This window comes from Bombus affinis, chromosome 6, assembly GCF_024516045.1.
Source record: "Bombus affinis isolate iyBomAffi1 chromosome 6, iyBomAffi1.2, whole genome shotgun sequence".
NCBI lineage: Eukaryota > Metazoa > Arthropoda > Insecta > Hymenoptera > Apidae > Bombus > Bombus affinis.
Window position 1 is genome coordinate 9,060,849 of NC_066349.1, and position 24,666 is coordinate 9,085,514.

General features: G+C 34.9%; 1 protein-coding gene across 3 annotated transcripts in view; it reads left to right on the forward strand.

Annotated features, from left to right (window-relative positions):
- Positions 1–24,666, forward strand: part of LOC126918013 (UNC93-like protein) — a 55,456-nt gene that overhangs the window by 1,867 nt on the left and 28,923 nt on the right. For all 3 annotated transcript variants that reach the window (XM_050725543.1, XM_050725545.1, XM_050725544.1), the window contains exons 2-3: positions 12,773–13,503; positions 19,299–19,515. In XM_050725543.1, coding sequence (XP_050581500.1) covers positions 12,789–13,503; positions 19,299–19,515 — 932 coding nt within the window. In that variant the 5' untranslated portion in view covers positions 12,773–12,788. The remainder of the gene's footprint in view (positions 1–12,772; positions 13,504–19,298; positions 19,516–24,666) is intronic.

Here is a 24,666-nt window from a genome sequence, read left to right on the forward strand (position 1 = left end):
AAAATTTGTGGAATAATGAAACTGTAAAACTTACTTACTTTATGTAGTTGATTATTTTGTTTTCTGCGATGTTAACATAATGAATGGCTTAATGGTAATCCTGAAATAAACTATACAGCCTTTTTTTGTAATACGTACGTATAGGTGAATAATTTGCTACGATATTTCATATATAATTTCATTCTTGGCGTAGATATTAAACAGAATTATAAATTTGGAATTCGTCGTGTATTGGCGACTTTTAAATGAACGTTCAACTTCCTGATTTGATTTGTCTCGCAATTTATTCAAGTGTAATTAATATACGTACAAGTTGACGTATTAAATGAGATAAGAGTCATATGAGGTTATAATTATTAGGGTAGAAAAGAGGTTAGGATAAATAATGAGATTTATATAGAGAATAAATCTGAGTGACAAGGAGAAGATAAATAAAGAGAACTTTTTTAAATCGATATAGAATCATGATATAATATCATCATCATATAATATAAGATACATACATATATAGCGAAAGCAGCATAGAAATGAGTTATAGATATCTGAAATTCCAAGTTTAACGACATTTGAAATAATTAATGGCTAAGATTCTAAATGAGAAATATTTGTAAATGCATGCGTTATTATAGGTGTGATTTATTTAAAAAGAAATAAGAGAACACAACACGAGTTGCGATATACATTTCAAGTTCAAAGTCGCTTAAAATCATACGAGGCATATTAGCAAGGATAATAATGATATCACCTTTTTTGTTGAATAATGGATATCATTAGAGATAAGTTATTTTGAATGTATTTTAAGAAATGTTAATTAGTTTATGAATAAACAAGAATAAAAATAACTATTAAATGACTTGCGAAAATAGTCAAAACTTGATATAGGTACTTTTGCGTTGTACCGGTAATTTTCCATCTATTTGTATTTTTTTAACGTTAAAAAATATCCTAGATGTGAACAAAATATGAAATAGCTTTGCTAAAATGGGTTAAGATGAGAAATTTAAAGATCCGAATGTCGCAGCAGAATTAAACAAGATTTACTGTAACAAATCAAATATAAAACATAAGAATCTTGTATATATATATATATATAAACATTATAAATGTTTAATCTAAATTAATCAATTAACCTTCTTAACGGGATCATCTTTTAATCAAATTTAATTTTTACAGTCACAGAATCTGAAAAGCTTGATAAAGATAGATTAATTTCAGTTAATCCTTGCAAATATAAATAAACGATAAATAGTTTATGTTCACTAAAAGTAAAACGCCACTAAGAGGATAAGGAATTTCCAATTAAAAGAATTATTGACTCCAAAAAGGTAACTATCTAAATGACGAGTCAACTCGTCATCCTTGTTAAAATGGTTAAAAAGCAATCAAAGAAATAACGAAAAATATACATGCACAAGTTTTCCTCATTTCACTTGGTAGGTTGTTGCAAAACACGATCAACACTGATACATCCTGTATTCAGCGGTCGTATACATGCGTTGAAAAAACACAGTTGTTGGCAGATTTGTTATACACGATCTCTGAAACGTAATTTCATCTAGGTATTATATTTACTCGGCGGAAAGGTTGTCCTCGTGGTTGTACTCTTTAGATTATGAATAAGAAAATATACACAGAATTTCTATGAGTAGTATACCACGTTAACTTTTCAGACAGTAAAAAGTAATGCAGCTGTTTTCCAAAACGGTATCCCTATGGAATTGTTGCCATAATTCATGGAATCATCGCTGTCTTATCCTTTATATGTAAATGTCGAACTATGAGTTATGGTCGATCATTTTACTTGGAAAAATCTCACTCTCTTGTTCCTAATATAATGTCTAATTGCTTCGAATTGTGACACAGAACAAAAGAATGCAAATGAACAGTGTTACGAGCTGTGGCGCTGTTAGACACAGCTACGCTGAATTATCTTTGTAAACCGTGATTCTAATCGGAATACTATCGAGATTCCAAGGAACTGAAAGTCAATCGTATATTCTTTATTTCCGCTTGCCTTTCAGCTTTGCGGTGACTTCCAATTACAGACTTTAAACTTAAAACATATACTTAAACATGAAGAAAATACACTGAAAGTTAATAGTTTTATAACATTTCCTACCGTTTAATTAATGTAATGAAAAGCAAAGGATAGAATAAGCGATAAACATTTGCGGTTTCAGTATGATAGAATCAAACGTAACTCTTTCACTTTGTCGCATTGTATTAAAGTAAATTTATTGGTGAAGTGTTACATATTTTGTATTACAAAGTTATATAATCGTGAAATTTTCTGTTGAAATTTCTCTTTGTGCTTTTTTTTAAATAGAGAAATCTATATTCAAAAAATAATTTTTATTTTTAAGATACGATTAGAATAAAATTTTGAATTTCCAAATTTTGCCCTATGATATCATCATCCTTCGACTCGGTTTAAGCGTGATCTTCATTAAGTTTACTTCAACAGCCAGTTTTCTTTGTAATAATTCTTAAATTTTCACGAAAAGGTTAATAGGGGGATTCTGTTTAGTTCGATTTACATCAAGTGATTCATCACGTTTGTCGATGAAAATATTAAATAAATTTACGTACACGTTTGAGATATTATTAGAAACCATAAACATTGGGATACAAAAATGAGATATACTGACATTGAGATACAAAGGACTCCACGTGGAACTTATTTGCTTGGTCCCAGTTGAAAAAACAAGGCAGCTTTGAACCACCAATAATGGTAACGCATGATACTTGAAGCGTTCACGCAAAGTGCTTCTGAATAGAACGCGTGATATTTTTGACTGATATGATTCGTATTTATTCAGATTACTCATGGAACGTCATTCGTCATAGACGTTTGACAAATATGTTCTTGTTTTCTACGCAACTTTCAGCTGTGTATCATTTTCGGCATGTACACTCTTAGTTCGTAATAATTAAGTTTATAATGTCAACAATTGATATCGAAGAAACTAGTTGTCGAAGGAATAAATAGAAACAATTTGAAATGGCTAAGACTACACAGGACTACAGAAAATTAATAGCTAAGCATTATGAATGTAATTAAAAAAAATGGGACTCGGTTAGAAAATTGTTTTTCTTATTAAATATCGCGAAGATCTTTTGTATAATTTTGCACATGAATATTCTGTGCATTTTTTTATATCTTTAAATAGTATATAAATGCATAAAAATCCGTAGTTCACTAATTACTTATTAGCGAAAACTATCTGGCATTGAATACATTTCCTTATGTCATTGTACATTTTTTTAATTGATCACTGCCTTCATTTTTCTTCCCGTGGCCGTACAAAGTCTAACCAACTTTGGTTAATCGGTATTTACGTCAGTATTTTAACCTCGTGTCTCATTGTTCGAACGAAGACCTTTGTAAAAGCATTCACAGTAGCGTGCAGTCAGTAAAAGTAAAACGCACCGTGGCTCGTTTAAATGGATTTACGAGTCAGGTAAAAAATTGCATTGTAAACGCTCAGTTTGGTCAAAACCAATTTAAGACATCAAACTTTTAATTAATATCGTTTCTTTCGATTCTCTGATTTCACGAGTTTCCTTTTCAATTCTTTAAGGACTTTTATTATCACACGTGTTCGGGCAATTGTATTTTTTAGATAAATCAAATAACTTGTCTTCGTATGAGAGAAGATAATTTACTTTGGAAGATTCCATAAATATTAATATTAAACAGGGGTTTATATCTTTTAAGAAAATATTTATAATTGACACAGTCATTTAGGAGTGTACGAATTAATTAGAAATTGAATGAGACTGGCCTGAAATTATTTATAGAATCATTAAAATGATTGAATTTTTCTACAATCACCGAGGGACTTGATCAACAAATTAAAAAGTAAAGAAATTCGTAATTAATTATAAACTAGTTGATCTCATTGATAGCCTTTATATTAAATCAATATTTATCAAAATCTATATTATCGTTGAAATCACCATTATCAATAATTAAGTTGTTATCTTAAAAATATAAGAATTATATTTCTGTTTTCCAATTATTTTTTTATCAAAGATCATTGAATTAATTAAATTTAAATTTAAATTTAAATAAAGACATTAAATTTTATAATACTCTATGTACGCGAGATAATCAAGATTCTACTATACTTGACCTTAATCAAAAAGGAAAAGAAGCAGAATGGAACAGAAAATGAACGAAAGTTGGCATAAATTTATGAATGGAGAGTTCTTGAAGCTTCTAGAACATTCACATAGATACTGATAAGTTGTAGGTTTATTTACACATACGATATACCTAACCATACTGAAACTTAATCATTAAACATAATCAATTCTTTTAAACCCCCCCCCCAAAAAAAACAAAAAGAAAAAAAAAGGAAAGAAAAGATGAAAAGAAGAGAAGAAGAAAGCAGGGATCATAGTATGAATGGAGAGTTCTCGTCGTAGTTTCCATAATATTTAAGTAGATATCGGTAGACCAGGCAGGTGTATTTGTATATATGCGTTTCTGTCGAAATTTCAACGAGTCTGGTAACACGACTTTCGATTGAAAGACGATCGTTCGTTGCATTATCGTAATACACGGGAGATCGTAATAGCAAGTCTGGACACTGGTGTGTAGCATAAAGGCTGCATAGTAGACGGTACGCTTACGCCTCGAAGCATTTCGTTGTGAAACGATTGAAGCATTTACGAGTCGATCGTTCCACGAGGACTTTCTAATCCGTCGTATATACGTACAGGGTGTCCCGCAAGGTGTGCCGCGAACGCTGCGAGTGACAGATTCCTGAGTCGAAAACACGACGACTCGTGTAGCCTTTTCGCGACACGACGATCGCACACTTTTCAGCCGCGATCGAACCTGTTTTTCAACTGGGCGATCCAACGCATATGAAATACATACGTGGACTTTTTTCTTTACAAATATTGCAGGTACGTGACAGGTTTATGATATGGAGATCCGGTAATTCGCACTACTTTTTCATCATCATTTCCTATTCCTTTTTTCATTTTCGCTGTAATCATCGGATGTTTTGCTCGAGTCACTCAATGTAGGCGGAATCACACAGAAATATTTATTTTCAAACGTGAGAATTAGACTGCGAATATTTTCTTTCTTTTCTTTTCTTTTTTTTTTTTATTAAGCATTTGAAATCCCGATGGGGGTTTGTTTCACCTTACGTATAGCGTGTGTCTTCAACTTGTAAATAGACTGCGGGTATTTATGCAGATTCATATTTTTATGAAGATAATTAAGAGAAACACAACTCGGGTAGAAAATTGTTTCACGTGATAAATATTAAAAGGGGTACTTCACTTTCGATACTTTATATAGCACTGGGGAATGTGTGACGCGGGTTATGCGCATTTCTGCACCTTTAAATTTACGCATAAAAGTAAGTGCTTAAAAGTCCGCACTCTGATAATAATCTTTTGAATTGACGATGAATACAGCTATCGCGAATAATAGGCAATTTTTCGATCATTAGCCAATCTACCTTTCAATTTACATATTTTCCCGCAAATATTGTCGATTATAAATTTCTGACTCGGAAGATTTATAACTTTAGTTCAATTGCACAAATCTGTTTCTCAACATGGAAATCTTATCGCGAATATCATACGAGCTCCAGACATTTTTTATCGTAAAGTACAAAAATTTATGCGAACGTCTTTCAATTAGTATCATCGATCCTAAAAATATAGCGAATTATAACTGTTTGTATCGAAGGTGCGAAATGTCCTGCAGTTTTTAAGTTGCGCGACAAAGTTACAGCCTTTTTTTAAGTTGTAAATGAACCCGTTTTTCGATTTGGCAAATTTAAGGCACACTCGAAATACGCGCGACTATACGTGAATATTGTCGCGAGCGTCTCGCGTACATAATCTTGTTGATATCGTATGCGTGTTCATTTATTCGAATGCGTCGATAAAAACTGCGTTCAGTGAGAAACGAATTTGCATACGCCTTCAGGAATGCGGTACACGCAGGATGCTATTCAGATAAACATTTTTCAACGTGCAAGGGTTCGGTTCTCCAAATTTTTCGCAACCCGAGAATTCGTTTATATTTATTTAAAAGGTGGTACAATACGTATTCAGTTAATGATCGAAATTACTGACTTTATATCTATATATTATCTAATTAGATAAAACTACGTATTTAGATTAACTTTGCACGAATCGTACACCTGCGTTTATAAGGTGTATGTATAACGAAATAAGAAATTGAATTCTCAAAATTCTTTTAGCGTATTTATACATGTGTGCAATGAAATACAAATATTAGCATAGATTGGCTTTTCACGTAAGATTCTTTGTAAATTTGTAAAAGATCATGATCTTTTATTTAGTTCCTTTTTTTTTTTTTTTTTTTTTTTGAAATATGAATTCAACTAGGTCTGAAGATTATAAATTGAACGACGATTTTAAAATTATTAAATCCAACGTTCCATTTCTCACTACTCTAATACCCACAAACGATGATTGTAAGAATCTGCGATATTTTTAGTTTTACAACACCAAACAAGATAAAACAATATGCGTTTTTCCAGTGACTTTTCACGACCACAGGTTGACTTTATCGTCAGCCATTCGCGCATTCTTATCCGAGGAAAGGTTTCGAACGTGAATTATATTGTTTAAACGCAACAATAACAACGCACAGCCGGGGTTCTTGCATCATTCGGGTCAGCTTTATCCGTATTTACAATGGCGCATACGGGTGATCACGTACTGTTGCAAAACAAAAGCGGGAATTTTCGAAAACAGTATTTTCCTCGCAAAAAAATCATTCCATTTAGATATTAACACATTCATCTTGTTAATCTGCCTACGTTCTTCGATTCATTTTTAATCTATAATTAAGATTTTCTTTTAAAAAGGTTCTTGTTCAACAATTTCGCAAGTTTCTCGTTCCAATCTTTTAGCAATATCTCTTTTAAAACATCGGTCGTCTTTTTGTCGGCTGAAAAGAGAGCAAGATTGAGCCATAAAAAATCGCCGACTATAGTCGAGTTAAACTCGCATCGTTTATACAATAATAAATGACAGCAAGTGTTCATTGATTGATGACTATTAGATTTGTTCGAACGATCTGTGAGCCATCATTGAGAAATAACGTGAAAAGAGTTGCGGAAATAAGAAAGGAAAAGAAGTTTGACTGTTTAAAAATCAAGGTGAACTTTGTGCTAGAGAACTCAAGTCCCGGGATTTGTTTCTTTCCTTAATTCCTATGAGACCGCAAAAAATCATGACAAAAATATTTGTCGAGAGAGATTACACACTTTGAATAAGGTAACGAGTAAGATTAGGTACAAAGTATCAGGATAACTGTATAATAATCTTTAATAGATACAGTTAACACGTTTTGTAACATACGATCTTCCGCAACTGATTTTCTTTATCCCTCTGATTAATTTAATTACATTATACTTCATAGGTTTTTCTTTTTTTATCCATCCATGGCCGTGTTCTTTTCAACTTTTTATCAGCTTCTCTGTCATTCTTCCACTTTTATATCTTCTGCATCGTACTTCATAGTAGAAATCAAGGCTCTCTTGCACAGTAATTGGTTAAGTAATAATATCAGTGAATTGACAAGTTACAAATAGTAGTTTAGTAGGTTTTATTTCACAGTTCTCCTGGTAGTATATCTTTCTTGACAAATATGGTTGAAATATTAAGAACACGATCAATCGACTTTACATCGCAGAAATTAGACATTTTAGCTACTTTTAACACGTGCGACGATGTCTGGAATGATGTAAGACCAATAAAATGTCCAGTTTTTAACAACGCGATGAAAAGATAAACAGCCGAAAAGAAGAAGAAGAAGAAGGAGGAGGAGGAGGAGGATTAAGAAACGAGATATGTTTGCCGAGAAAAGAAAACGCAGGGAAATTTTGAATGCCGGCCAAGCAATTTACCGAACCTTGACCTCGTCGTGGTACAAGTTCGCACTCCAATTAATTTCAAAGTCTACGCACGCTTCTCTCTCTCTTAAGCTATCTTTATATGCTAGAAGTTGATAACACTTTGTTACGTCCTATACATGCGTAATGCAATCCAAGTCTGCAGAAGATTCGTTTTACGATCATCATTAGCATCAGCTGGTTTTCCAGCCGGTTAATGATAAAAAAAAATCAAGATACGGGAAATTAGCTTATTTTACTGCGACTTCTGGGAATGCGTTTAGACGCAACTTTTTATACAATGGAATAAAAAGGAAGCTCGTCCGTCGAGGTATTAAAACCCAGTGTAGAACTTGGATTAGCAGCGGGACGACTTCTGCTTTCCCAATCAGCCGGATTCATCGAAAAGGATGCCGATTAATTCGACGTTTTATAGAAATCGTCTTTAAATAACTCTTTCTTTTTTTTTCTTCTTCTTTTTTCTTCCTCTCACTTCTGTATGATCGATGATCGAAAGCGACGTTCTAAAATCCCACGGTCTAAGATCCTTCTACGTATTCCTCTTTATATGTATATTCGGTGACGAAATGTCGTTTTCTTGTGTTATCTTCGAAGAAGAAAGTACCGTACATAATCGACAGTAAGTATTCGGATACGTATATCCTTTACACTTATGGGAACAATCTTAACAGACTCTAGTTTATTCGGTTTATTCGCTCGAAAGTATCCAGACGTTTGATTATGTTTGACAGGATATAATTTAATTTTCATATTACGTTTCGAAGATATTAATATTCTATTATTATGATAATGAAATACTATCATCTACAAAAATACAGTAAGTTATGGAATAAATTATACAATTTTTCAACAGATTTGCAAAAACACATTCCATTTGCACACACTATCTACGTAGCCTCCTTGTACAGATCAGGTGAAAAAAAGTTTGCCTAAACTTATACATCGTGATTAATCCAAATAATATTATTTGAAAACAACGGGAAATCACATTCCAAATTCTAATACATATTATCGGGTTTTAAACAAATAATTGAAGTTTGTTATTTGCTCATTGCACAAGAAGATGACAAGTATTGATAAAAGCCAGAAAACCAATAAAATTATCGTACGTTTCTGGCGTAATCTTCATTTGTATTAAATATCAGTAAGAGTCCTAATGCTCATTGTCAATAATGTTTGTTCGTGTACGTTCGTCGTTAATATACGAAATTTATAGATTGCATAGGGAAGTACGATCGAAAGTGTCAGTAAGTTCTATTCTTAGTGCCGCGTCCATTTGTTTGCAAGAAGAAGAAATGGTACAACAAGATTGGTACAAGATTCGCGGTTAAAGCAGAGTTGAAGGTCGTTGGAAACTGGTTAGGGTGGGTATTCTGCTTTCGTGGTACTACACTTTGGTGGCCGAATCGTGTTCAAGTAAGTCAGGGTCATACAAACCGTGTTTCTGTGCTACCGATATAAAAGTGGGAATTCAGTTATGTGTATTTACTACACGTACCACGACGCTTAATTACGCATACCAAATTACCGATTTTTTTACGAGTATAAGTATATTCTTTGACGTGATGTGTAAACGCCACGTGGCGCCCCTTTGCTTTCGGAAGGAATTGTAGTTTCTCTTTGGGAATTCACATTGATTTTTAATCGTGCTTGCTGCGTTTATAGAATTTTTTTTGCAGTGAAATTGTCTTAAATATTTTATTATCGAAATTAATAAAATTTATTAAGAATCTTTGGTATTAATTACCCAATTTGGTATGGTAATTAAACATCGATAATATTCTAGTAAAAATAAATTAATCTTATTAAAATTTTATTTAATAAAACGAGGTACAGACGTGTTTCAATTTTTCGATCTCTTCAGTTTGCATCATTTTTATTGACTTAATTACGTTATGTAATCATAGTAATAAGATTTACTGGAATAATCCATACTTTATTGAAATTTATCAAGTTGATCAGAGGCAGCCGTTAATCGAATAAAATAAATACTCTAATTAAAAATTTTATATCTTCAATTAATCTAAATCATATTTACTGATAATAATATAGATCCTTACACGATAATTATTGCAACTTCAATTCACAAAATATTCTCATCTTCTAATGTGTATGTCGCACGATAACCGTGCATTTCAACAAAAAACAATTCTCATATGTTTTCTCTTTGGAACATGTTTTCTCGAAGGACGAAACGAAGAATTCTCGTATCGCGCGCTCGCTTGGTACGGCGGTATTCTTGTTATGCAACAGAAAGATTAGTTATGTCTTTTCGTCTTGCTTTTCCGTGGCTTTGTCTTTCGCTGAAGAATGAAAAAAAGGAGGAAGAAAAAGAAAAGAACGTTCCCGATTGGAAAGGAACGCGAGCCTCGCGTTTTATCCGCGTTTTACTCGTCTGATACAAGGAAACGCGACCTTTCGAAATGGCGGGAAAGGTTTTTGCTATAGTTGACAGGTTTTCCGTCGTTTATTAATACGTACGATAGCCTTCTGCGAACGTTGCGTTGATCTTGATGAACGATCACAATGAAACCAAGGTTTATTTATTCTTCTATATGTTCCCGCGCGTGGATTATCGCGATTCTATTGCTTTAAAATTTTTCAGCTTTTGCATATTATTAACATCGTCTTTACATATCAGGCGAAGACGAGTGTATACGATTTATTGAAGTAGTTTTTTTCTGAAAACTTTAGATATAATTTACGATTCAAATGATTTAAAACGAGATACATTAATGTACGATAACCTTGATTAAAGAGAGTAAATCTTAAAAGTATCTGGAAATAGAAATACGCTTCATTAGTATAAAATAGCAGGAGATATTTTTTCTACGAAAATATAAAGAATACTACGAAGATCCACAGGTTAATTATAATATTTGACAAGCGAAACAAAACTACATTTGGGTTCCAATTCTCTAACCGTCTGCATAAAGACATTCCCAAGCAATTTATTATATTTACATAATGTTTCTATATACATAATATGACACAATCCTTCTAAGAAAATCTCTCAATGATATTCATCTTTTAACATTAAAATTAGCTTTTTATCTTTCTTGATTTTTAATTGGAATGAATATTTGTAATTGGTTGGATAATCCATTGGGTCATAGATGGCCATATCAATCCGAGTAATATGCTAAGAAAAATGTTACCATAAAATCGAAACATATTACTTCGCGTATTTCCTACGAGAAGAAAAGATCTTTTTCCGAGCCTTCGAGAATGACCCAAAGAACGCAGCAGGATTAATCAATCTCATTCTCGATCCTCTCTATTCCGCTGCCGCTTGCCTAATTCAAATTCATTGCGGCAACTATTTAAAGCATGTACATCATATAGCCAACGATATCGTGCTTAAAAAGTCGTCAGAGCTGTGTGCCATTATTTGTAATGGTCACGCACGATCATCGAATATTCCGCTCCAACCGCGAGTGAAATTGCTCTTTAAGCTTCTGGAGGTTTCCACCGGTATCACTTGGTCGTAAACAAGCGGGGTCGTGGAACGTTTTCTGGCGCGGAAGAAAGTAAGCAAGTTTGAGAAACGCTGCGAATGAAACGAAGATTTGGCGTAGGTGGGGGGCAGACAGGGCGCAGAAAGAGTTAGCGAACGAGGTGAAGGTATTGCGAGCGCCGGTTAATTGCGATGCACGCCGTGCGACACGTGTCACAGCATTGTGCGGCCGGTCACGCATTCCCATCGATTACATCGACGACAAACGAATTTACAAGCGCAACTGGAACGTGATTCGCGAACGGCTTCAATAAGGCCTTTCCAAATGGAAAAAAGAATGAGAGAGAGAGAGGAGAGAGAGAGAAAGAGAGGGAGGGAGAGGACGAAGGGAAAGAGGAGGAAAAAGGAAAGGATTCCCTTTAAACTGCACGATCCGTGACGAGGTCTTCGCACGCCCCTTCATACCAATGAACGGCCCGTTATAAATCGCTTTTACAGAAATACGCGATGTTGTACGCGCGCCACCGTCCATAACTATCAGCTCGTAATATACGAGGCGTTCGTTCTGCGCCTCCAATATCTTGTCTTCTTCAGATGCTTTTCTTAGATATATAACATTGGTTGAAATATTTCTCTCGATAAATCTTGGCATTTTAGATTTTATTCCTACGGTTGTCCCGGAGGAGTATCTTATGGTCGTGTTGAAAGGGAAAGGAATCTTTCCTTTTTTTTTTGGCGAGGGTCTGTTTCTTTGAAAATGTTAGGTAGGGAATGGTAAACATTTGAATAATCGAACACAATATTATTTCACAGTGATATCGAACTTTGAAGCAATTTTCATTTTTTTTACAATTCCACACGTACATTCAATTTTTGGAAATGTATAAATATATAGAGTACACTAAATATATACAAAATAGTAAAAATATAATAGAGTAAATCCGATGTATCGATACTCACCAAACTACCATATTGCACGTACAATCAACCGATACAAATGACAATATTACATGTAAATATCGATACTATAAATCGTATACATATAAATTCATCTTTGTCTAAAAAACTGCTTGCTCATCAGTCTGTTATGCAACCATCTTCATCTTGTCTCTCAAATGTAAGAATCTGTCTTTATCAAATCGGATATACCAAAGTGTGTTAGTATAACGGATTAAAAGAATGCAGTCTAATACAACTAATACAAACATTAAATAATTAAATATATTTAATAATAAATTACACATAAATTCATCTTCGTCCAACAGTTGTTCCCTCACCAATCTTATACAATCAAGATTTTCCCTCTTCTTTCTCCGATATAAAAATCACTTTCTATCAAATTAGAATCTATCCCAGACGAAGTATATTAACAATCAATTAATTAATAATGTTGCAGGTAGCAAACACGTAGAATGGTAGCCTCACAACACGACGGTACCAGAAGTGTTGGTGGCGGTGGCGGTGGAGATGGTGGAGGTGGCGGTGGCGATGAAACCGTGTACACGGTGACCGTGAGTGGTGTCGGTTACAGGAACGAGGGTTACAAGGACGATGGTAACGATGGTATACCTCCTGAGCCGCAGAAACCACCGCAATTATCGTCCACGGACGACGATACCCAGTCCAGAAAGTTCAAGCTCTCCCGCGGCGAGAAATGGCGGATCTTAAAGAACATTAGCACCGTATCCGTAGCATTTATGGTGCAGTTCACCGCGTTTCAAGGCACAGCGAATCTACAATCGTCTATCAATGCCAGTGATGGTTTAGGCACCGTGTCCCTATCAGCGATATACGCGGCTTTGGTACTATCATGTATCTTCGTGCCAACCTTCGTTATCAAAAGGCTCACCGTGAAATGGACGTTATGCGTATCGATGCTGTGCTACGCACCGTACATCGGCTCGCAGTTCTATCCAAAATTTTATACCTTGGTACCGGCTGGCGTGCTTCTTGGTTTGGGTGCCGCACCCATGTGGGCTGCCAAAGCCACCTATCTCACGCAGGTCGGTGGCGTCTACGCGAAACTCACCGATCAGCCGGTTGACGCCATCGTCGTCAGGTTTTTCGGGTTCTTCTTCCTTGCCTGGCAGACTGCTGAACTCTGGGGAAACCTCGTGTCGTCGCTTGGTAAGTGGTGGCCTTATTTATTTTTACTTTTTCTATTGTTTTCATTTCTCTTTGGTTAAATATGTATTGTGCTGTTTTATTCTGAAACCTTAGAGCTCAAGCAGCTTTTTATTCTTTCGTTGTTAAGTTTTGCTCTTTTCTTTTTTTTTTTTGTTTAAATATAATGTTGTTTAATTTAAAGCTCAGGGAATTTCGTTTATTTCGTTCTATCTCATTTTAAAATTTTGGAAGCTCGGAAATTTTCTATTCGACTTGTATTTGGAAGAGTACTGCGTAGAAATTCGAATTTTCGACTATTTGACTTGCGCTAAATTTGTTGTAGGAATTTTTTTTTATTTGACTTGCGTCAAGCTTATATGGAAGATGTAGAAATTTTTTTTATTTGTCTTATATTACGTAGAGGCACATGTATGTAAAAAATGGAAAGAAAGGAGGATGTTTGAAGGATTTTAGTTTTTTCTTCTGGATAACATTGAATGAACTCATGGTATAGTGAGAGGTTAATGTAGCGGAATCCATCGTTCTCAATGTCAACGTCGTTTATCATTACTATAACCAACATTAACATACTCAATGACGATAGTCGGTGATCGAATCTCAATAAAATAATAATTGTTATTTAGGAATTTATTTAAAACGAAGTCGTATAAGAGGCAGCTTATTGAAATGAAATTTCCTATCCTTATTAACGATCAACATCGAACGATCTTTATTATAATCGTTAATATCATATTCTTATTAACGATCGATATAACGAATATCTGCCATAGATAAATCTATAAAAATTACTTTGAAAGCCAGGCTCACACATCGATTAGCATATTAGAGAAATTTGTTGCAAAGCTAATGGTGCAAAATGAGGACGATAAGTCGAATAGAACGGAATTACGTAGTCAATAGGTGTTTTAAAACCTGAATTATCTGAATTATCGTTGAGTAGTAACTCATAGGATAGCAAAATTGTTAGACTGCGTTAAAGCATATAGATTCACCGAAGCAGTAACATAAGGAAATCCAGTAGAAAACATACCATGAGCTACCCATCAATACTATAAATCAGCTCTAATTAACCGTACCGTTAGGTTAAACAGAGTCTTCCTCATCGAATATGCACGAACTTCATCCGGCTCAAAATTCCCTCGAATGTTTACCGAATGTCCTATCCAAGATAAAAAAAGAAAACCAGAAAACGAATATCTCGAATTATAGATACCTTCGTTCTACTTCTATTCATTCACGGTATAAATTAATCTTCTGTAATACATGCCCAAAAGTTCCTTTCTGAGAAGCATTTAAAATGTAAATTGTTGATGCCCATCTGATCAGAGGACCTTCAAAGTCGTTGAAGTCGTTTCGGATGAACGATTCTTAGAGAAGGTTGTCAAGGCCACGCGAAATCGGTGTCAATATTATTTTGTCCCTCATAAATTTGGTAATCATTCGACTCTTCTTTCTCTATCTTCCCGTATCTGCCAACGTACGAAACTTACCTGTCGCTGCTGATACCTAATTATTATCTACTATGTCTGAACAGATGGCCTCATCAAGTGCGAAACACTCGTGAGATCACGCTGCTTCGTAAACAACGCACGATTGCGACGCACGCACATACACTCCTGTCCATAAATATTAGATTATTGAGAAAATTCGTGAAATTAGCGAAAGTGAATCCAATGATGATCGATATTGTATAAACGCGGCATTTCGTTTGCAATTGTTTTCAGTCAATTTCCATTACTAAATCCCATATTTTAAACTTGTGACCGTGAAAGGGAATGCCAAGGATTCGTTCGTTATTCTTTTCCTCACTATTTCTTTCACTCATATTCTTACAAACTGTACGTTCGTTGTATATATTCTAATAACAAAATTTGACAAATAAAATATAATCTAGACACTCGTGTCTAGTTACAGAGTTAATGAAATTTCCAAATATTTCGTATAACACACACGATATGCACGTACAAGTTTTCTATGACAAGTATTCAAATACTTCCGTGAGCCACTGCAACTCTTCGTAAGCGTTCTAATATTTATGAAACAGGAATGTACGATAGGAATGTACAGTACACAATACACGCATGGTGTGTGTAGCAGTAATAACGCGTGCGTAGTCAGACTTGTCGGGCCAAATATTCGGTCCTTTCCCTTACTGGCTGACTAGTTGCCTGGCTGGTTGGTTAGTTTACTGGCTGGCTGGTCGATAGGTTGGCGCGAGATCGACGACACGACAACTCTCGCGCTTGCTGCTAACTGCTAACGTTCTCCATGGACACACTCGGGTTTCGAGCGGTTCTGACTGACAACATCGAGAGACTCGCCGAGAAAGATAGGAACGTTCGAGGAACAGCGATGGAGAACACTTTGCACGCGGGAAGAAACAAGATTTATCCGGTATAAACCCGTGATAGTCGGTTTCCGTACCACCTCGTACGCATTCCCTGATACTTGGGCGGCGGTAGCGCGCGATTTAACTGTTTTCTATGATTCGAACCGTTCGATCGAGCGATCGGCTCTTCCTCTCCGGCGGGCAACGGCACTTCCGTTTACTCCGCATAGCTCTGCACGCGCGACCCGCTCCTGTCTTCACGGCAGATACGTTTCAGGTAAACAAACGGTGGTTCACTTGACCTTTCTTCTCTTTTCCCGCTCCATTTTTTCCTTTCTCTTCTTTTGATATTGATTTTTTGTTTACATAAGATCGTTCAACCTTCTCAAGATTTCACATGTACACATGTATTATTATTGACAAAGTTGTAACGATCCTTTTTTCCTGTTTAATGTATAAGACACAATAGAACGTGTTTTATCTACCATCACGTGTCATCTATCTCTAATCGATATTTCTATATGCTGTCCTTTTATTTTCCGTTCAATTAATAGAAGTTTATATATAGATCAGAGGATTCAGTTTTCAAGAGATCATTTAATTCTTAACTGTTGCTGTCTGTTAACCTTCATAGCCATAATGTTAAGAAGCAATTGGATAGCGTAAATTAATTGATGCAAAAAAATTGCAAATTAAATGTTAATGCAACGTTGGCCCTTGACGGGTTAATAGTTAAGGTTGATAATTGGATCGACACGACGTATACGTCAGTAGCAACGAATATGTTCAACGAACACTAAATAACATCTCTTTCTACTAAGTGGTATTCAGATAAATGGAGTTCTATTGTAATTGAATGGAATAAGGAGGGGATTACGTGTTGACGGCCTTGAGTGGACGATTGATTTCGAACGAACTATAGGCGCGCCTCGTTGCTGAAACCTGTTTTCATCCAGTTTCTTCCGATATCTTTGAGACTGTTTGGAGAGTATGCGCTGTTGAAAATGTACTCCGTGGATCGTGGTGTCTCGCGATAGGAACATAGGAACTCTCGATTGCTTGATTTTGCTAGCAGGTATGTTCTGCAACATAGTATATAAACACTAGAGTAGAGTAAAACCTGTACTTCGAAGCATGATAGACACGTGCACGATAATCGAAACGCGATGAACATATCCGTGAAACAATGTATAACCGGACAAAAAGCAAGACAGTGACTCATTCTATCGCGAATACATAATTCTTTATAAACACACGTTCCTTAATTACGTTTAATTTATGTGTTCTGATGGTTTACGTTCAATCAGAAACTATTACTTGTATTCTGATCGTCGTGCATTAACGGAATGCCTTTGATGAAGATGTATACAAGTACATATTTACAGCCTCTCATCGTTACGTTGTTCATAGGTACATTTCTCAAGTTCTCCGGAAAATTAATCGAAACACTTCAACGACGCTACATTTCCCTAATGTCTTAATATATTTCCCCGTACAAACTACACTTTAGTCGTTTAATGTTTCTACTGGAAGATGTGAGGTATGCTTAGTCAACGTGCAATCCAAAATGTATCTCTTTTGGAGTAAAGGGCATTAGGTTGAATGCAAATGTAGAAAAGATGATTTGGAAATAGGTTAATTATAGAAACGCAAGAGAAAATATAATATTATACCGTAATTAGGGGGTATCACTAATAAAAGAAGATACCATAGAGATTTCGCTTTCTTATTTATACTAAAATACGTTCGATATATCTGCCTTTGATTTATACTATATTATATATGTATTTATAATTATAAATATTAATCCATTTGTTTTATTCATTCGTTTTTTCATCATAAATATGTCATATACATTTTCCATTTTTCATTTTTCATTGTTACAATTTAACTCCTCTGAATCACAAATCAAGAGATGAAGTTACATTTTGATTACTACGTTGATTAAGTACTTTCTATTCTCCTGGATGGATACTAGTACATATTTAAATCCTACACATACATCTAGGAAAGGATTGTCTGAATCTTCTCGCCATTTAGTATTTCATCCAAATAGTAGCCATACATTCTTTCAAATTTACTTGGCTCTGGTTCAACAACTCGAACATTAAACACCTGGCACATGTCTACAAATCTCCACAAATACGTACAAATACTCTCGATCTCTGTATTCGTCGCTCAAGTAACCGAGAAAATTAGTGTAACATTTAAATGGCAGCGCTCTTTAAATTCGTGAACTTTGTTCGCCAAGAAAATTGCATTCCAACAACGTATACATACACGGGCCTGCACACACGTCACAGTTGAATATATTACAAGTTGATAAGTAGGACTTGCGGACAATCGGAAACGAAGGTGGGAGACATTGTAAACATACTATGATATTATCAACGACGCTTCGGTGAAAGTTCCTGTCGTTCGCCGTCCGATGACCGCGTACATGGATTGGCCAATGTAAATTCCAGAATATGTGGATACGTTTCGCTCTGATGTCGTATAACCGCCGCTTAACACGATATTTGCATGTTCGATGAGCGAGGTTGATCGTGATACGAACTAGCGAAGAAAATGCTGGACTTTTTCTGCCATTAACTTCGACATGGTAGAACTCGTACAATTTGTTTCTATTTGACGATGACTTCGTTGAAACTTTTCGATTATTCTTTAACCTTTTTGCTCTTATCACAGCACTCGTATCTTGTTCAATTTTTTTATCTACCCTGGAGAATATATGTATGTGACACGGGTCGTTAATAGATTGTAATCAAATGCATAAATAGTAGCATACATATCATTCGATTGTCTTGCAAAGTTGAACAGGATCTTGATAAGTTGTTGGGAGATTTATGTTTGAAGAGATAAGATGCATTTTGCTTAAGGTCTCATTCCTTTGCTTATGTTTCTGAAGGAATTCTATGTGACGTACCTGGCATTTAATATTTGTCGAATATTTAGTCGACCAACTGTGTGTGTTAGATTTTTACAAGATGACAAAATTACAGATGAATAAACAAAGGAGAGAAATAGTTATGCACGTGAATAACAAACTTGAAATATGATCCTCAATAATACAGGGAATTCTCAAGAACAGTTTAAGAGAAGTACGAGTACTTGCAAGCATGAATAACGAAATGATTATAAAACTATTCAAGTTTCTAAAAAAAAAAAAAAAACATGAAAGAAGAAAATAGTTGCACAAATAAAGAACATAAAATATAATTATATCTTCCTTGTGATATATACATATTATATACATAGATATTCATTTATTTCATAATTTAATTATAATTATTAATTATTTAATCGTTTTGATAATCAAATCACATTTAACAAGCAAATATCATTTGTTCTCCAGATCTGCTCAAACCATTGCTCCCCAATCAAACTTTATCATCATTTTCAGCGATATTGTTGTATCTATATCTCTTTCTCTAATCAAAACTTCTCTATTTGTTTGAATTCCAAGTACTCACCGGAGAAGAATTCGGCGGTGGCGGGAACCGTACCACGAATTGGAACAAAATCAAGTTCTGTGGAGCAGACTTCTGCGTCCTCGGGAACGGAGCCCACGAGACTCTGGATCGTCCTCCAGAATCTGAGATCTACGAAATTTCTGCGATTTATCTAACTTGTGTAATCATCGCCGTGATCATCGTCGCCCTGTTCGTCGATCCTCTGTCGAGGTAAGTGTCAACGTGGTCGTACACGCGCCATTGATCCAAAAGGCATCATAATGCAACTTTCCATTCTCTATGTGTCGACCTTTAATTTTTTACCATTGCTTCGACTGGAAATTAATATCGGCTATATAAAAAATATCGGCTGTCACTCATAGTAAGTCGTAATGATAAATTTATCGTCGCTATTCGAACATTCTGTTCCATACACAAGAAGCAAATATAAAATAAGAAATTCTTTAGGATAATAATGATAATGTTGAAATATTGCATTCGCGTTATTTATCATTGACAATTCAAAGCTGAATGACTCAAGTGCAATAGGTAGCCGCGCTCATTATGTGGTATGTACAGTAGCTCGCGAAAGTATTCGTACTTATTGAAATAGTATATGAGTACATTGTTTGTTTATGTACGAAAAATTTGCAAACTTCATTAAGATCATAAATAAAGACTATCGTCGTTATATTGGTAAATTTTGCAACGAATCAGAAAAACGTACATATTCAGTACAAGTGTATATCTCGCAGAGATCAGGAAAGTGTTTAAACAGCCAGTTATATTATTAAGTTTCAATATTCGGTGGACCATCGATAAATTGCAATAATTGCTTGCAGTAAATATTTTCTAATTTTTCTATACGTTTTCAGATTAGTTTCAAATTTCACCAATATAATCTTAACAGTCTTGTCTTATTACGGTGCCGATGAAATTTGAAAATGTTTCACGTAACACATACAATACAGACCACAATAAAAGTTTTCTATGACGGAGTATTCAAGTATACTTTTGCGAGCCATTGTACGCTTTTTTCACGGTCGTTACGATTGACGATTTATTGGGTAGTGTGAATCAACGATTCAGTATGACGAAATATAAATGCAGGCACGTGTTTGAAAAATCATTTACTAATTATTTGTAATTAGTAACCACACGACTCGGCTCGAGTTTAACACGTGTATGTTTCATTCCTTTTGCCTCGATAGTCGATAAATTACTATTTAACGTATGTTTTATGATTTCTAAGAATATCGAAGAATTATTTTCTAGTTATTACATCAACCAACAACATATCCATCCCTTGCTAGATTTTCTTGCTTTAGAACTCGTTATAATTATAAGACTTTTATTATGCAAAGCGTTCAACGATTTTTACACGTGTGGCATCAGAAAGAATTACTTTCTATGCATTTATAATCGATCCTCGACTCTTTAAGGATGTAGGAATATATATTTTGCATTTAAATTAGAAGTTCGATAAGGCTCGTAATCCTCCAGGGCTATAAGCTGTGTCGTCTTCGAACGACCATATAAGAGTTTAGACGCATATAACAGCTTCTTAAAATCACGTGTGGGACTCAAAGCAAATTATACGTCGCGATACTGATGATACCCTCCGTTTAAAAGATTTCATTAGGTATGTGTATATCCATGGCGAACTTGAACGGTAAACAACGTCAAGACATAATCGCATTTGGGAAAACTGGCTGCCGGATCGGTTTTGTCTTAACGTCAATATTTGATATCCGTGAATCAGGCTTCATGAAATCCTCTTTATCATTTAACACGGGCTAGCCTTACGTTTATTGTTGAGAAAACACTCGAAGCTTCTGCAAGGCTAGTATACCTTGAGTATTACTTCAAGTTAAACAAATATCGACTCGCTTCTAAGATGGATGATTAACGAAATAACCGGTGAAACTCTGTATTTTTCCGTTTCCGTCGTTCGATGTCGTTGCTCGTATCCTCAATTCAGTTCCGAACGATACTGTACGATTTTGTATTCTTTCAATGTAAAAAAAAAAAAAAATAATGAAAAAAGAATGGTTTGAAAAATTTATGAAATAGCTAACACTATGAAAATCTCTATTTTTATTTTGTAAAAACGTAGTTTCAAGTTTTCGAAGAATTATTGACGTATCGCCGGGCAAAAATTATTATCGGACAAGACAAGCCTTTAACGATGCCTGCACTAGTTTCATAAATAAACGTTATAAGTCTTTAAAAAATTTAGATTACGTTTTCGCTTATTCTTAGAATTCACAGTAGTTCACGTAAAATGTACCGATAAGAGTACAAATTCGAATTGAAGTATGCATTCGAGTATTTATCAGAAATTAGGACGTCAAATTAATTTAATAATGTACGATACACGTGCATACACACACACATACACGCTTATATTCTTATGCTCGAGGGCATAGTCAGTTGGAATTCAACGGCACTTTACGTTTATCAGGATTATACAGACGCCTTGCACGTGTATCGCGTTTGCAAATTATGAGATAAGAGCTCAGTTTCTGGCATCTTCGTTTATCAAGCGATTAGAGGTTTAAAGTGACAATGAGATACACAGGGTGAAAATGGTACGTAGCTTCGACGCTGAAAGGAATTTTAATTTCATTATATTCGGCAAATTTTTATTTATTCTCTTCTTTTTATCCCATTTAGTACATCAACTTTAAGTGACTCTAATTCAAGAGACCATTCAATATTCGACTGAAAGAATAGACAAGGTTCGTGTAATTTACACACAGCAAATGTTATTGAACTCTTGTTATTTAAGAAAAAAATTGTCACCGTCCATGAGTCATTGCCACGACTCATAGCTGCTTGCCTTTCGGATAAGCACAATACGAAACGTAAATAGACAGGGAACAAATGGAACGATAAAGTCGATCATACACGATCAATGACGTACGTAGAACATTAAACTATCGATTAAATTATCCGAAAAAAGATTTCTATCGCGATTTGCTTTAGAGAAAGATATCTTTATCTAAGACGTTCGGCACGTTGTTCTAAGTTGTGGACACAAGACGAAATTTATATTCCCTTAATTAACATTTCGTATTTGCTCGTATAATTTAAATCGATGTTTGAGTGCTGAGGATCGTTCAGTGCCTATAGATACAATGATCGACTAGAAATAATTTTATTTTATGTTTGTTTAGCATTTTTTTCTTTCCTTCCTTGCAAATGCCTCGAGAAAACTGTAAACAAAAATACACGTACTGACTCACGAAATTATTTGGAAAGTTAGCGTAAAAAGCATGATAGTCGAGCATCATTATAGTACTAATAACATTTGAAAATGTGTTATATAACGCATACAATATTTGGTAAAAGTTTTCTACGGTATGTGTTTTGCCTCAGCCACTGCATGTATTTTTATATTTCTTTCAAAGAAAATGTTTCTCCACGTGATATGAACAACGACGTCAATCAATAAGGACAATGAGTTGTAATTATTAATTTATGTCGAGCCCTGAATGAAATTATGAAACGTACTACGAACTGAATGGACGAGAGCAGGTTTTAACAAACTCCTATAAATCACTGTATTTCGATTGTTAATTTTATTTTCTGCATCGTGACTAATACCTCATAACACCTGTGATATAATTATAAATTCCAAACTAAACCAAAAAAAGAAGCGAAGTCTTTGTTTCCGTTGGTCTGTGCGGTGAATTGAAATTTTTTAGACTTTTTTTTCGCTACACACGTATCGTAGCATCTGCATTTAAATTGCAACCTTCAGACTGAAGAAAAAGAAGGAAAACAAGATAGTTGACGTTCTATTGATCCATTCACTGCCACCTTTCCGATTTTATTTAACATCAACACATCCGTCGAAGCCTCGATCGTTCGAAATTTGTCTACCTTATGAAAATTACCTACCCGGTATTACCTATTTTCAATTTTCTAATAAGCTTTGTAAATGATCCTTTTGTCTAACAACGGCGATAAACCAAATAGCCGTAACATAATTCACTTTATCTGGCGTAATGTAAATATTATGGTAATTTCGATAGATAAAAAGCGCGGAGTATCGAGCGCTATATATTTTTATTTAGTACGATGATCGTCAGAATACGTAAGCTTTGTTCGTTCCACGGCCTCGTCAATAATTTGGAAGCAAATCGTGTAAACGTTCAGGGTGTCATTGTTTAAGAAAGTCGCTGAGAAAACGAAACGTCACGAATTGGTTTCTAGCCAGGATGTAGGTTAACGAAGTTGCTACGCTAGAAATCAATGTCAAAACCGTTTCACTTGCACGGATTCGCTCGGATAAAAAGAAGAAAAAAGAGGGGAGAGAAAAAGTGACAGTTGCGTAGAAAAAGAAACGTAGGCGGGTACCTGATTAAATATGAAATCATTCTTCCGTGGCGGGCAATAATAACAGTGGTATCTGTATAAGAGAAGAAGATTGAAAGTCAAGAGCATTGGCGTTTCGAAGAAATGAATACGCGCGGATCCATATGGCTGAGAACACTATCGACATAGTGGAATGGGGAAAAGAGCAAAAGAAAAAAAGCTTCGGCGCCGAAATAAATTAAAAGAAAGAAAAGAAAAAAAAGAGAGCTTGGTGTTTCGATCGAATAGATGATGGAAGCATGATGATGCGGTCGGATACTCCCCTGGAAGTTTGCCTACGGCCAAATAAATTACACATATCGTTCCGACAGGCAGGTGTCAACGAAAAAGTGCTTCATGGTTTTGAGATACACGCCTCTTCGTTAAAACGATCGATGTTTTATTTTATTATACAGGAAAAAATTATATGCATATTTTACTTTTTTCTCTTTCCTTGTCTTTAATCTGTCAAATTTAAACACATACGTAATACGTACCTTATATATATATATATATAAATCTTAACGTAATTCCGCCTCGATTTTTTCTTTTCTTCTTTGTGGGATAGCTTGTTTTTGATCAGTTCGAACGATTGAACATTCCTTTATACGGGATGATTTATCTGTTAATTCGATCGTCATGCCTTCTTTTAAGATTGCTTTTCCGGTACAATTTTTTACACGGTAATCTTTCTGCCTAAATCAAATTGACCGCAGGATTATTTTTTTCTCTACAGGAGAAGGTCGTTTTATTCTATAAGATTGCTCGAAAATTATGTTTCTCTCGTAGGAAAAATTTCCTATTCAATAGAATTATTCGATCAATTATTTGTTCGATCAAGTCAATCGGGAATTATTCTTTTTCCATGTAACATTGTTTTCCTCGTACGGTAGACTCGACCAAAAATCACCTTCGTAAGATAATTTATGACGTTCGATGGAATCGATCGAGAACGAAATCCTCGTTCGGATGCGACAGTGCATGTTTATCAATGGCCACGAATGTTGATTACGAGTCTCG